This window comes from Salvia hispanica, chromosome 1, assembly GCF_029641045.1.
Source record: "Salvia hispanica isolate PSC_SH4W2 chromosome 1, Shi_PSC_v1, whole genome shotgun sequence".
In the NCBI taxonomy this organism is placed as follows: Eukaryota; Viridiplantae; Streptophyta; class Magnoliopsida; order Lamiales; family Lamiaceae; genus Salvia; species Salvia hispanica.
This window is the reverse complement of record NC_142692.1, coordinates 13,561,036-13,574,506: the sequence shown is the minus strand read 5'-3', so window position 1 is coordinate 13,574,506 and position 13,471 is coordinate 13,561,036. Positions and strand designations below refer to the sequence as shown.

The following is a 13,471-nucleotide window of genomic DNA, read 5'->3' as shown; positions in this document are numbered from 1 at the left end:
ATCACGCCCTAACAGAAATACATCAGACATTCCAGGGCTGTCGACTCACCGATGTGGAGGTACTCATCCCACATGTCTGTCGCGCCTCCGTAGGCCAACTGCCTGATTGCCGCCGTGCACTTTTGAATAGGGGTGTGGCCGGGTCTGCCAGCCGCATCGTGCCTGAAGCGGAAATACAGATATCGACGCTCCACAGCGTCAACGATACGCATAAACAACTCCCTGCGCATTCTAAAACGCCGCCTGAACATGTTACCGGAAAACCGCGGGTCCGGAGCGAAGTAGTCGTCATATAGCCGCTGATGTGCAGCTACGTGATCTCGATCAATCACTGCTTGGTGGTGGACAACGGGTCGAGGGCGAGGTACCGCCTGCTGTTCGACCCTTTGCATGTACCGCTCTATCTCGCGGTTCATGTAGGCCTCCATAGCCTCGTTCATCCGCCGTTCGTACTCCTCAGCATCCCCACCACTACCACCACTACCACCACTGCTACCACCTGTGTTACTCATCGCTCGATGTTGCTCTTGTATAGAAATTTAGAGAGAGAAAACTTGTGAAAACAAGTGGTGCAAATGAAAATGAAATTAAAATCGCGTTTATATAGTTTTTCAAAAATTTTAAAAAAATAAAAAATAAAAAATAGCGTTGGCCGATCGCTCGTCGATCGGCACGCCACAATGGCGGCCAGCGCTCGCAAATCGGCGTGTGCTCGCCTATTCTCTCGCTGATTTTGCGCTGGCTGATTCCAATAGTTCGACTAGCCGACCGGCTAGCGACGCGAATCGGCTAGCCGGTGGGCTAGGCGCTATTGGAGATGCTCTAATGTAGTCTCTTGTACTCCATATTTATGATGTATCATGTATATAGTTAATTTAAAAATAAATTATATGATCAAAACATTTATTGTGGCACCGTATATTACTTCATTTGCAAATATGAGTTATAACGATTCTACATCATTACTCGGTATTGTTTATAACAAAACACGAATCCTATGAGAATGAGCTACACCCGTAACAATTAAATTATGATTTATTTTATACTTTTTTATAATTTGAATGAAAAATCATCAAGTTTTGAAATTTTATAATTATCTTAGTCGAGTATATAATATGGGCATGTATACTGAGACGGCATAGGGTCAAAAATGGTATTCTTTTTGTATAACTTAGTGAATCATTTACCCATTTAGGGGAAGCTAACCCTCATTACATCCAGAAAATCGCGTATCGGTCCACATCTTGGAGTGTGATTCTATTCATCATCAAATTTATGGGTTCACGTTTGCTCGTGCTTCAAATTTATGGGTTCACATTTGCTCATGCTTTGTGAGACAAAGAGTTGACATTACGAAGACGAGGAGGTTGACATTATGAAGATGAGAAAGGTCAAAACTATCCAACGACAAAAATCAAGAAGAAGAAGAAGAAGAAATAAACTACGAGCAAGAATTTGGAAATTTGTACTTCGAAGTAGTAATTGGATTGCAAAATTTCAATGAAGGAAGAAAGGGAAATGCGTAAGTGAAGGATTGCTGCCCTAATTTATTTACCTATATGGATTTGCACACTAAATGTCGTTTCTAGATAAACTATACGAAGTCGTTATTCCACTGCCCATTTATCCCACGTAAATAAATCTTGTTACCACATTATCGCAGGTTTTAACAGTATAAAAATGTAGGAATATAATATAATTGCAAAATTCTAAAATTTGGTGATTTATCATTCCACTTTTAAAAAATATAGAACAAACTAAAATTTGCCTCTTCTTCATAATTTATTTGTCAATTTGCCCTCCCTTTTCCTTTCCTTCTTATCCTTATGGTCTATGGACATAAGAACTGTATGTACGGAGCACTATATATTATTGCAGGGAAATGCTAAAATGACAGCACTATATAGAGTGACAATGTACTACCAATTCAAACCGTTAGATTCAAGACCAGATTCATCCTTACTCTACCACGTGGCAGTCTCACTTTTATTAAAATAAAAACTAAAAAAGTACAAAAGGCTATAATTGTAAATCCATTTCCTTCGGTTTCTCTCCAAGAGTAAATCACGTTATTTTACTCCTCACTTTCTTCAATCTTAATCATTAATCTAATCAAATCTTCATGCAAAATCGCCAGTGCTATTTTCAAATCTATAATTCGTTCAATCGTCTATGGTACTTTCAATCTGTTTTTTCAATTTTGGGAGATATTGAATCTCAGTAATTCTTCCTGCAATCTTCAATAATCCTTTAATCCATGGAGAATAATGTTCTCGCTGATGTCCATTTCACTGGTTTTGCAGACGGTAAGAATCACTTCTAATCGTGTAGCATGAGTGAACCCCCTATTAATCATCTGTAATCGTGTATTTACAATTTGCTGATTTTAATATGTGATTCGATTTAATCAATTCGATAATGTAATCATGTTATTATGTATTTAAAGTTTGCTTATATGGGAATTCAATTCATGAATTTGATATGTGAATTCAATTTTATGAATTTGTTATGTGAACTCCTGAATTCGTATCTCCCCATGTGATTTTGATGCCCAATTTAAGGAATTTTCTGAAGTTATTCACTTGAAAATGAGATTTATGAGTTTGTAATTAAATCTCATAAAGTTCAGTCACAAATGTGTTACTGTAATTTAGAGCATGAGTTGTTGTGCTACGCCATAGAGATTTAATACATCAGATTGCTTGGTTAAATATGTTATGTTGCTTGCTTATGGGTCTGACATTGCATGGCAGTATTAGAGCTTCCTTATTCCTCATTATATTCCTCAAAATAATAATAGACGTTCGATTGCATTGCTTTTAATACTTTATTGCTTGTTAGTAATAGATAGTAGATATGATTTTGTGCATTGCTTTTTTGCTTGACTACATTTGTCGTATTGCTTTCCCCTTTGATAGAAATTGCTTATTATCTGTCAATTCACCATGATATTCTTGAGTAATGTTCCATACATGCTATTTTGCATTATTAATTACCTGATGTTATTTATTTCATATGCGACGCAGTGACTTGTGTGCTGGAATGCTCCGACAAACTAAAGTCAACCCTTGTTTCAGTATTGCTTCGTTCAAATTATGGAGTTTTATTTTTTTGACTTGGCCGGTTGTTTTGAAATGTTCCCTATTTACTCAAGATAACATGTAACTTGTTTACTTTTGCATTTGTTGTAATACATTTCTTTTATTGTTTCATATCAAATTTTACTTTTTGTATTGAATCGACATTGTTCATAATTGATGCAGGCTACATTTAATTTTAACTTCATATTGCATATTTTAGTGTGTTACAGAATATGAATAGCATATTGGATACAAATGTGTTTATTATTGCTTTATAATAAAAGAAGGTCTACTTGATCTTTACAAATGTCCCACATTTTAAATTTATATATGCTTCACTTCTGCCACACAATGCATTAAACTTTGCTAGTGCCATCACCTTTATCTCCACCAGAATGGCTCTTTAAACCAGTACTGTCATCACCCGAACCAGTGTCATGTTTTGGTCCTCCATTATGATAAAAAAAAATTTGATCTTCAGATTGATTTCTAGATTGTTGTACTCATCATTTTATCCACAACGTGTTCTCAGTACTGTAAACCATAGCTTGACAGTATTTTGCACATAGCAACTGGAACGCCTTGGACTGCTTATTATTAAGGTCACAGTTCCAATCTTTTACCTTAATCCCCATGTACGTCTTCATGTGTCACATAACGTACATTTCATTGTCTATGTTGATCTCTTTTAAGCTCCATTTCAAGGCAAGCACATTAGTTTTAGCTTTTCGTAGCATTTGTCCGTAAGCAATAAGAAAACACTTTGAAATGATCCAAATAAGGGAGTGCAAGCAATTCCCAAACACTAAACAAGCAATTCATCAAACTATAATTTGTACGTGCAAGTAAGCAGTTAATAATCCATCATCATGCAATTTACCATTATTAGTCAAGCAATAAGTGACTTACTTTAATTTAGTGATTGATTGTTTGTATTACTCATTTCATATGTCAGATAGCTTGATTAAATATATTATATTGATTGATTACAGATTTTGTATTTTTTGATTATATATTATATTGCTTGCTTGTTGTGGTGTAATAATTCAACAATAATTATGCATCACATTTTGCTTGATTTCCATAATGAACTTCGATTTGTGAGTCATTTTATTCGCAATTGATTTTGAAACTACAATTTCGCTTGGTTACATTTGATGATTTGCTTGTGTGTGCGTCAGAACTTGCTTATATTAATTATTGATCTCGTATGTGTGCTTAATGTTCTAAATCACAATGTGCTAATGATAAACATAATTCGCTTTCTATAGTGCTCTTCTGCTAATGATAAACATAATTCGCTTCCTATAGTCCTCTTCTGCAGGATCATCATTTGCCTTCCTTTTTCTAACCATCGTAATAAGCGCGCGCCCTGTATTGAATAAATCGAAACTATTAGTATGTCTGCTCATTTGACAAGCAGCAAGCATATCGTACGTAGTAAACAGATATAAGATATAACATAAGGAATTGGACTAGCAAGCATATATATGGAATTACATAAGCACTTTTCATACTAGTGGCAAGCAATCTGAAATCCTTTTTTCTAACCATTCTAATTAGTGAGTCCTATGTTCAACGACCAAAACTATTGGACTGAATGCTCATTCTTGAGTATGTAAAGCAACAAGTAGATATGTAGTAAGCAGATATACAATTCAACATAAGCAATTGAAGTAGCAAGCAAATAAATGGTAATACACACGCATTTTTCAAACTTGTACCAAGCAATTCGACATAGTTTTTTTAACCATTCTAATCAGCAAGTCCCGTATTCAACGACCAAAACTATTGCAATGTAGTAAGCAAATATATCCTAAAATAGAAGCAATTGTAGTGGCAAGCAGATATATGGTCACACACAAGTATTTATCCAACTTGAAACAAGCAATTCGAATCTATTCAAAACAAACCCAAACAAAGCAAAACTCAAATCAATATAGTAATTAAACTCGAAATCAATATATACCAAACCAAACAATATGGAAAATACACAACAATTACACTCAGAAGCAAAACCAAATCAAAAGAATTACCCAATCTGTCGTGCCGGAGCAGGAATCAAGAGCGTCGGAGGAGGAGCTATGAATAGCAGACATCACCACCATTCACAAGACGCAATGAGAAACAATGAGATAGAGGTTGTTAATTGCTGCAATCGATAGAGAAAACTGGTGGAATCGAGAACCGGCGGCGACGATGGAATCGAGAACTGGTGGCGGAGAAAACAGTGGAAGAGCGCTGATTAAATGGAGATTTATTCCTAGGTTTTTTGGATTGAGGGAGCGGTGTGATTATTGGATAATAGGGGAGAAAGAAACTTGGGAGAGAGAAATTCTGAATCAATGTGCAAAATACACGGCATATTCAAATCCTGTAGCAGTTTCTTTGATGGCAAAATGACTAAAATAGCCACACAAGCAATATTCTGTTAGCAGGCAAGCAATCCGGACTCTATTTCTACAATTCAATCTCATCCATCCACTTAAAAGATCAGATGGCTTATAATGGTGTTAGATTGTCATTATAATTATGGTGTCACCGTAGTGCTCCCCTATTATTGCATCCACTATCTATGAGCAGAGAATCTGTTCCCGTAGTATATGACATGATATATACCAAGGAAATAATCACCTATATTATTAGTAAGAAGTAGATCCACATCATGTATAGTCATTAATGAATTCTAGAGAAGTGTTCCAAGGTCAAAATAGAAACAAACGGGAGAACTAATAGAGTTGAGACAATAGTATGTCGATAATATTATCCCGGCATATTATAAAATCACCATTGGTATGATTATGATTTGATGATATATCAAACTAGGAATGTTGCGGAGGATATGATAGAAACTGAATAAATGATCGTCTTTTTTGAAGTTGACCCCGAACAACCATAGGCAACGCCAGACAAGCCCCTACGGACTGAACGAGCAACTATATATTCTCACATTCGTATCGGATGGATGTTTACCCAACTTGAACTAGTTCACTTTTTCTTCAATCTTTTCCCGCGTGTAATTGCAATATCGATTTGAAGATATATATCAAATGTGGTTATTGGATTATATTTAAATTGCCTCTTTGACAACTTTTATTAAATTGTTTTTCTTATTTTTGTTCAATTGCAATATCAAATGTGGCTCTTGGATTACTTTTCACTAAAATGTCGAGTTGTACCCAATATTTATAGGGCTTGACATTATACTATTTTAAAGCTTTCAAGTGGATTTTTGGAATTAAAACGAAACAGAGCAATCCATACCATTTTCCCATGAAATCAAAACCAACTTATACCTTAGGTCCTTAGCACACATATATAAAAATAACAAAAAAGATAGTACTACATCAATTGCAAATTTATAACAAAAAAAATCTTATAGTATTGAAACATGTCAACTGAAAATCATGGCTCTATAATGATCTTTCCAGTTGCATGACCACTAACACCTTTACTCCAAGCTTCTTCACCTCTACTCAAAGCATGCTTGGAGTCAATAATCGTCTTAAGCTTCCCTTCCTTCATCAATCCAACAAGAAACTTCAAGCCTTCATCATCATTAGGAGTCAACATGAAAGTGAACAACTTCTTCTTCGAGAACGTCAGTTTCTTCACCGTGGAAGCCCACCTAGTGCCCGCACTCGGAATCAAATCGATTACGACGCCGTTTTTGGCCAGGTTCGGCTCGAAAACCGACCACGCAACCGTGGGCGCACAATGCAGCACCGCGTCGTATTTCCTCCCCGAGGGGCTCCTAAGTGAGGCGGCCCCCTCGGGCGCGGCCTTGTAGTCAATGAGCTCGTCCGCGCCGAGGCCCCGCACGAGGTCGAAGTTGCGGGACCCGCATGTGGCAGTCACGTGCGCGTTCCCTAGCTTTGCCAGCTGGACGGCATATTGTCCGACCCCTCCCGAAGCGGCGGTCACCAGAATGTTCTTCTGAGGGCCGCTGTCGGGTTGGTCAAGCTTGAGGCCGGCGTATTGCGTGAGGGATATGAGGGCGGTGAGGCCGGCGACGGGGAGGCCCGCCCCCTCGGCGGCGGACACTTCCGCCGGCCTCAAAACCGTCACTTTTTCCTTAGCCACGCAATACTCGGATAAGCCACCCGCAGTCTGTTTTGATCAAATAATTAATTAATCAAAGGGAAACATTATCGTTGTGAATTTAATTATATTTGTGAGCACTTACGTTAACACTCAAAACAGTAATGACTTTATCACCGGGCTTGAATTTTTGGACTCCAGATCCAACCTCGACTACCTCTCCGGCCACATCGTTACCTAATCAATTACCCAAAATTGAAAATTAGTAATTTTTGTGACAATCTAAATTAATAAATAACATACCGGGAATGGGAGGGTGGGAGGCTCTGGAAAGAAGGGGGCGCAGCAGCAATCTCAAATTGTAGATCTTCCAATCAACTGGATTTATACTAGCTGCTTCCACTTTGATCACAACTTCATCTTTTCCTGCCTTTGGAATTGGAACTTCAACATGCTGCAAATCAACATATATACAAATTTCACTACCACATTAATTAAAACCACAATTCTACTGGTTAGAGCTGAGATGAAGATTTACCTTCAAACCGACAGCTCCATCGACGACTCCACCGTAAACAAGTGCGTGCATAAGCTTCCTAGCCATGTATCAAGAAATTTAAAAATTATTTAGATGTATGTAACAAACAATAGAAGCCAATATTTTAATGGAATAACTAATTAACAAAGATGCGTTGATTTATACGGAGGAGGATTACTTTGGTCTTGACTGAATGAAATGACGGAAATGCCCTCTTTGAAGCCTTCGCGGCAAATTCCACAGCACTAGTATGTATTTGTGGTTGTAAGCGATTTCACTTTTTCTGAAAAGTCTCAACTTGCCCCTGCTTGATTATTCAACAATGTGTGCGGAAAATTCTCACTTGATTACTTGATTTCACTTTTTGTCGATTTATTTGTTTGAACTTTGAAGAATGATGTCTTCAACCTTAAAGCCCAAACACCTCTGCTACTAGATACTAGTACAGCTGATTTAACACTACTCTCTTCCTCTTATAGTAGATATTTTGTGTGTTGAGTGGTAAGAGAAAATATAATTTTATAATTAATGTGAGAGAATTTTTTCCGAAAGAAAACTAAAAAGGAAAGTGTGACATTTATTATAGGAAGAATGAAATATCAATTCAGCGTACGATGTAAAGATTTGGAAGTAGAATTTTCCCAAATATCGTATATTTATATGACCAGTAATGTTATTGCATTTTTACGGCATCGCAAAAAATGAAGTGTTTTTGTTTAGATGAAAAGTAGAGAAAATAAGTGTATGCTATTGCTGCGATAATAGTTTTAGATTGAAAAGGATAAGATCCTCCATCTTCGTATCATCCCTACGCACCATCAATCCATTATAAAAAAAATGTGTAAGCCCAAAAGCATTTAAACCGTATAAAAGCCCAATCCGCCTTCGCATTTAATCCTAAGCTGTTTCTTTTATCATTTCGAGCCGTGAATAGCCCGAACCAAAATAATTTTGATTGAATGTAAATCTTATGCAATTTTCATTCACTGGTTTCTCATTTCAAGTCAAAGAATCAACTTGTTTAAAACTTGTCAGACAATATCCTGCATTTAATAAAGCTGATAACTTATTTCTTAAGGCATATAAACGTGTTGGCAAACGCTAATGAAAGTCTCAATCATGGAACCATTGCAACAACCAATTAAACTGTTTGACTAAATTTGTTACAACGCGTTTTCACCCATTTATGTTTATCAAAAAAAAAAAAATTCAAACTGTTTACACGAACAATACTTCTGATTCAAGTAGCTTTTGTACACAAGAAAAAAAAATCACTAATCCAACTATTCTGATTGAAGCAACAAAAATGAAGAATTGTCACTAAAAAACATTCTCAGTAACATAAGCCACAGCCTGACTGCAGTTGTTGACGAAATCCGCGATAATCTTGCCAAGCATCGCTGTGAACGCGTCCAACACCTCCGGTACATCTTTCAACGCATCTTCAAACGAAGTTTTCGACTTCTCCAACAACCCAGCCACCGCTGCAGCCAGCCCAGACGAAGAGGAAAACAGCCCTTCCTTGACGAGATTGAAGGAGGAGGAGAAGACAGAGACGACGGCATTGACTATGAGGTTCATCAACATCTCCATGCATTTCGTGATCAGCACCTTGACTTGATCTAGAAGGCGCTGGCTGCTCTCACCTTGGACTTTCATAACTTGGATCATCTGCACGACTACGTGGGCTGCTCCGTTGAAGATGAGGCGTGTCAGCAGGCTTGAGAGCGCGGACACGAGGGAGAAGATGAGCTTGAGGAGGAACACAGCCATTGAGGGAGTTTGTTGAAATGATTAACTGATTGTGTGTGATGTATGGTTTGTGAGCGTTGAATTTTGAGTTTAGATGATGATATGTATGTATTTTAGAGGGGTAGTTGTTGTCTTCACATATTAACAATTCAAAGTCATCAAGGAAATTAATTTCCTAAGTGGAGAATCAAGATTCATTGGAGCTTTTAAAGAATTTGAGGTTGATGAATGACTGGCAGAAAACTATGTTAATAATAATAATACTAGCATAGCAGATTCTAGAATTAATGAGCCAGAGAAAAGTAAGATATGAATCGAGTCTTTAACGTGTAGCATAAAATATATACATCACCTCAATATATGAAAGCAAGAAAGCATCCTCTTCTACTCAATAAACGAGCACAGAAGGCGCTGCAGTAAGGGCGTAGTTAGCTTTCCTTGAGCATATATACATCGCTCACAAAGTTCTCGGCAAGGACCCAAAAGCAACAGCTTCAAGAGGCTTGTGAATGAGGTAGTAAGCACGTCATCTTTTTCAAGCATGCCCGTCTCCTCATCTCCGAATAGAGCAGAGCTGTGTCTCTGAAGAAGATTCACCGCCTCCATTGACATCGGCTTTGCACATATCTGAACTGATTCGTGGACAAATCCCATCATGTAGAATCTCAAACTCCTAGGTTTATTTCCCGGAGAATACGAAACTGGACTTGCTGGGGTGGATCTTGGGCTGCTGACATGGCCATGGGCGACGTAGTTGGATCCTAAAGTAAACATCTCTGAAATGGGATGCTGGCCTTGACCAGCAAGGCCGTAGTGGGAGCTGCTGATGTCTAGACTCCGTTCGAGTTGGTAACTCAAGGAAGCAGTCTTCAAGAAGTATCCATACAAGATGGAAGCAGTATACATTTCACGAAGGTGAAACCTTTGTACCTCAGTCGTGGCCCAGCTGTCCGTGGCGTTGGATTTTGCCCTGCATCCAGTGAGAGCAGTTAGATGTTCCCTCGCCATCTGCAGAACTTCAGAACTATGGATAGACTCGAATTCCCAATCTTTCGAAGGCCATATCTCTAGCCTACGGTTATAGGTGCACTTAGAATGCCGTAACACTAAATTGACTCCTATTTCAGAGAATTTGTAGAATATAAGCATGACATCCTCGACATTCATGATGCCTGAACTCTGCAATTCTCCTGCAGTTCATCTCTGAGGTCAGCCCAAAGGTAGGAAATTGCATAAACACTGCGGTTTGGTCTACAGTTATTATTTCAAGAATTGATCATTTAAGCAATCCTATATCTCTACTGCCAGTAAAAGCATGCCATGAACGTGCAAAACCATCTGTCTAATCCACGTTGATGTACTCCCTCCGTCCCATAAAAGTTGAGTCGTATTCCTTTTTAGTCCGTCCCAACAAAGTTGAGTCATTTCCTTTTTTAACTAAAGACAAAACATCTAATCACTCTTATTTTATTCCATCATTTACTTTACTCTCTCTTATCTTTTCTACTTTTTTCATCTCTTCTATTTATTTAATATAAATTCTTAATCTCCGTGCCCAAAAGTTTTGTCTCAACTTTTATGGGACGGAGGGAGTACTTTATTTCCTCCAACACCTGAAGCCCACAATCATCGAGAGGAACCCAATACAGACGCAGCAATGCCATCAGCGTCTGCAACATTCCTTGATCGGGACAACCCCATGTCCAGTAGCAGAAATAGTACACCCTGTCCAGCCAATGTTTTTTCGAGGAACTTGATGCACTAGCACACTCTCGGGCTGGCCCATGACATTCATTCTTAAGAAGTTTGTCCTTATCCTAAAACGTGCCATCCAGTTAGTAAAAAGAAACAAAAGCATATTGCCAAAATCTTTACAATGATGCAAAATAATGTAAAAGCTAGCTCTTACATATTCCTACAACAGTGAAATAAGCTCCAATCCAATGGTATTGAGTTTCTTTTTCCCTTTTTCTTGTAAAAGCTATATAAACAGAATTAGACAGTAGTATTTGTCACATTGGAAGCTTGAAAGTAAATTGCATAAGCATTGGTACAACCAAACTTCGACCTAAAGTTTATCGTCTAAATATTACTATTAGTCATCCACCTGAAACCACATATAAAGATACACCTTTTTGCAATTTGACCATCCAAATTCTTGCTCAATAGAAGAAGGTTGTTGCTCAAGCAATCATCTTCACTCAAGTTCCACACGTGAAAGTAGTTGCTATAGTTTATTCTACTGGCTCAAGGGCACCAGAGATCAATCTCAATTGGAAGAATATGATGCGAAATTTACCTAGTTCAGTCACAATTATTTACAACACTTTCAGCAAAGGGAAAAAAAAACAGTACAGATGAATTATCAAACAATTACAGAATCCTATCACTACAAGATCAACAATAGCTTAACAATCAAAATCTCAAAAGAGTCATCATCAAACTGCAAAAATTACTAAATCATATCTCAAAAAAAATGGAGCGAGCACCAACCTATGGAGGCAAGCTTCACCGGAGCCGAGGCTGAGCTGCAACCGCCGCGATCGTCGAAACAAACGCCGGTCAAAAGCCTCCCGCTCAAGCCGCTGAACTCGCATTTGCTCTTGCTGGTCAGCAGCACTAAATTAGTGTATTAGTCGGGAATCGTGGATTAGTGTAGGGGAGGCAACAGTCCATTCAATTCAACAATAAGTTATTTTGGTTGTTGATCGGTTGGATTTTTGTGGTGATGGAGTTTTGAGAATTAGTGAGAGATTAGAGTGGTTTTAGCAAATCGAATTATTTGATTATCGAGTAAGGAAGTGACTGATTTGATTTCTAACGCAGTTTAAAAATTCAAGATTTTAACGTCAACCCAATATTTATCAATTATTGACCATCGTTGAAATTCTATTGACATTTTCCTATTTATGTTTTTTTTGTAATCTGTTGACTACCGTTAAAATTCTATTGAGTTTTTCCTATTGATGTTTTTTTTTAATTTGTTAATATTTTTCAATGATTCATAATCATAATTTTGAGTTTGTACAATATTTTGAGTTTTCATTTAATCACATTCCTAATTGTATATCATCCGTCATGCTACATTAAAGATGAGTAAATATCGAGATCTTAACTTAGGAAAATAGTCCTGCATCTCGCCCAAAACTATCATAAATTACGCCCAACTAGTATAAATGACTCCAACTATTCGTACTCTCTACAAGTACAATTCTCATCACCCCATTTTCAACGACAGCAAAAACAATATCCGAACAAGTTTCACCACAGCAAGACCAAAACCTTAAATAAGGCATATAGTAACCAGCAAGACCAAAACCTTAAATAAGGCATATAGTAACGAACCTGTACGCAATTGTGGGATGAATATTTACACATCGAAACACAATGCTTTATACTTCAGCATGTTGAATAGATGGTTGATAAATTGTTAATAGTCTTCCTCTCACCGTGATGCTGTTAGCAATAGCAAGAAGTCCCGGGAGGCAAAGTCCCGTCGACAACTAGGCTTTGCGATGATAAAATAAAGAAGACAGAAAAGTAGGGGAATTCTCGATGCTTCTTTTATTAATTTCAGCGTCTATTTATAATCTAAGGACCCTAGGATTGGTTCGACTTACGGCCCGGGAAAGAACCAACAAAGAAAACCCGGAACGGAGCTTATTAATCACTCGACTCAAAAGTTCCAAAAAAATAATAATAAAACAAAACAATAAATTCAGAAAATAACAATAAATAATCCTATTCTATTCCACGCTTCACATAGAGACAAAATCTCCAAATCTAACAAGTGGCCTTGTTCTTCTTCTAGGCTCGAATAAATAACGTGTGGTCCGAATGGCTCGAGCCTTCGAAACAGCCTTGTATGAGGAGGTAGATATACCTCAATAGCCCAATTTTTTTCGATTGGTTGGACCACTTGCCCAAATTTTTAAGCCCAGATATACTGCTGGGTCAGTCATTTTTTCAGTTTCGGCCCAGATATACTGCCGGGTCAGTTAAATTTGACCCAGTCGGCGACCTGCTCTGATACCATATTGAAAATAGAGAGAAGAGATCG

The 13,471-nt window shown here is 37.7% G+C and overlaps 2 protein-coding genes across 5 annotated transcripts; both read right to left on the bottom strand.

Moving 5' to 3' along the window:
• Positions 1-6,318: 6,318 nt before the first annotated feature.
• Positions 6,319-7,804, bottom strand: LOC125219446 (quinone-oxidoreductase QR1, chloroplastic-like). Its single transcript, XM_048121421.2, has 4 exons — positions 7,660-7,804; positions 7,425-7,575; positions 7,267-7,358; positions 6,319-7,190 (listed from the first exon to the last, which is right to left on the bottom strand). The coding sequence occupies exons 1-4, from the start codon at positions 7,723-7,725 to the stop codon at positions 6,486-6,488; spliced, it is 1,014 nt and encodes a 337-aa protein (XP_047977378.1). The 5' UTR covers positions 7,726-7,804; the 3' UTR covers positions 6,319-6,485.
• Positions 7,805-9,640: 1,836 nt separating this feature from the next.
• LOC125219968 (UV-B-induced protein At3g17800, chloroplastic-like) lies at positions 9,641-12,181 on the bottom strand. 4 transcript variants are annotated; one of them, XM_089057816.1, is made up of 4 exons: positions 11,905-12,181; positions 11,543-11,710; positions 11,321-11,392; positions 9,641-11,228 (listed from the first exon to the last, which is right to left on the bottom strand). In XM_089057816.1, exon 4 carries the CDS (start codon positions 10,576-10,578, stop codon positions 9,796-9,798), a length of 783 nt encoding a protein of 260 aa, XP_088913942.1. In that variant the 5' UTR covers positions 10,579-11,228; positions 11,321-11,392; positions 11,543-11,710; positions 11,905-12,181; the 3' UTR covers positions 9,641-9,795. The 4 variants fall into 4 exon arrangements, with proteins under 4 accessions (XP_088913942.1, XP_088913941.1, XP_047978025.1 ...); XM_089057815.1 differs by having other exon boundaries at positions 11,321-11,710; XM_048122068.2 differs by lacking the exons at positions 11,321-11,392; positions 11,543-11,710 and having other exon boundaries at positions 9,641-10,381.
• Between the last annotated feature and the right edge of the window lie 1,290 nt (positions 12,182-13,471).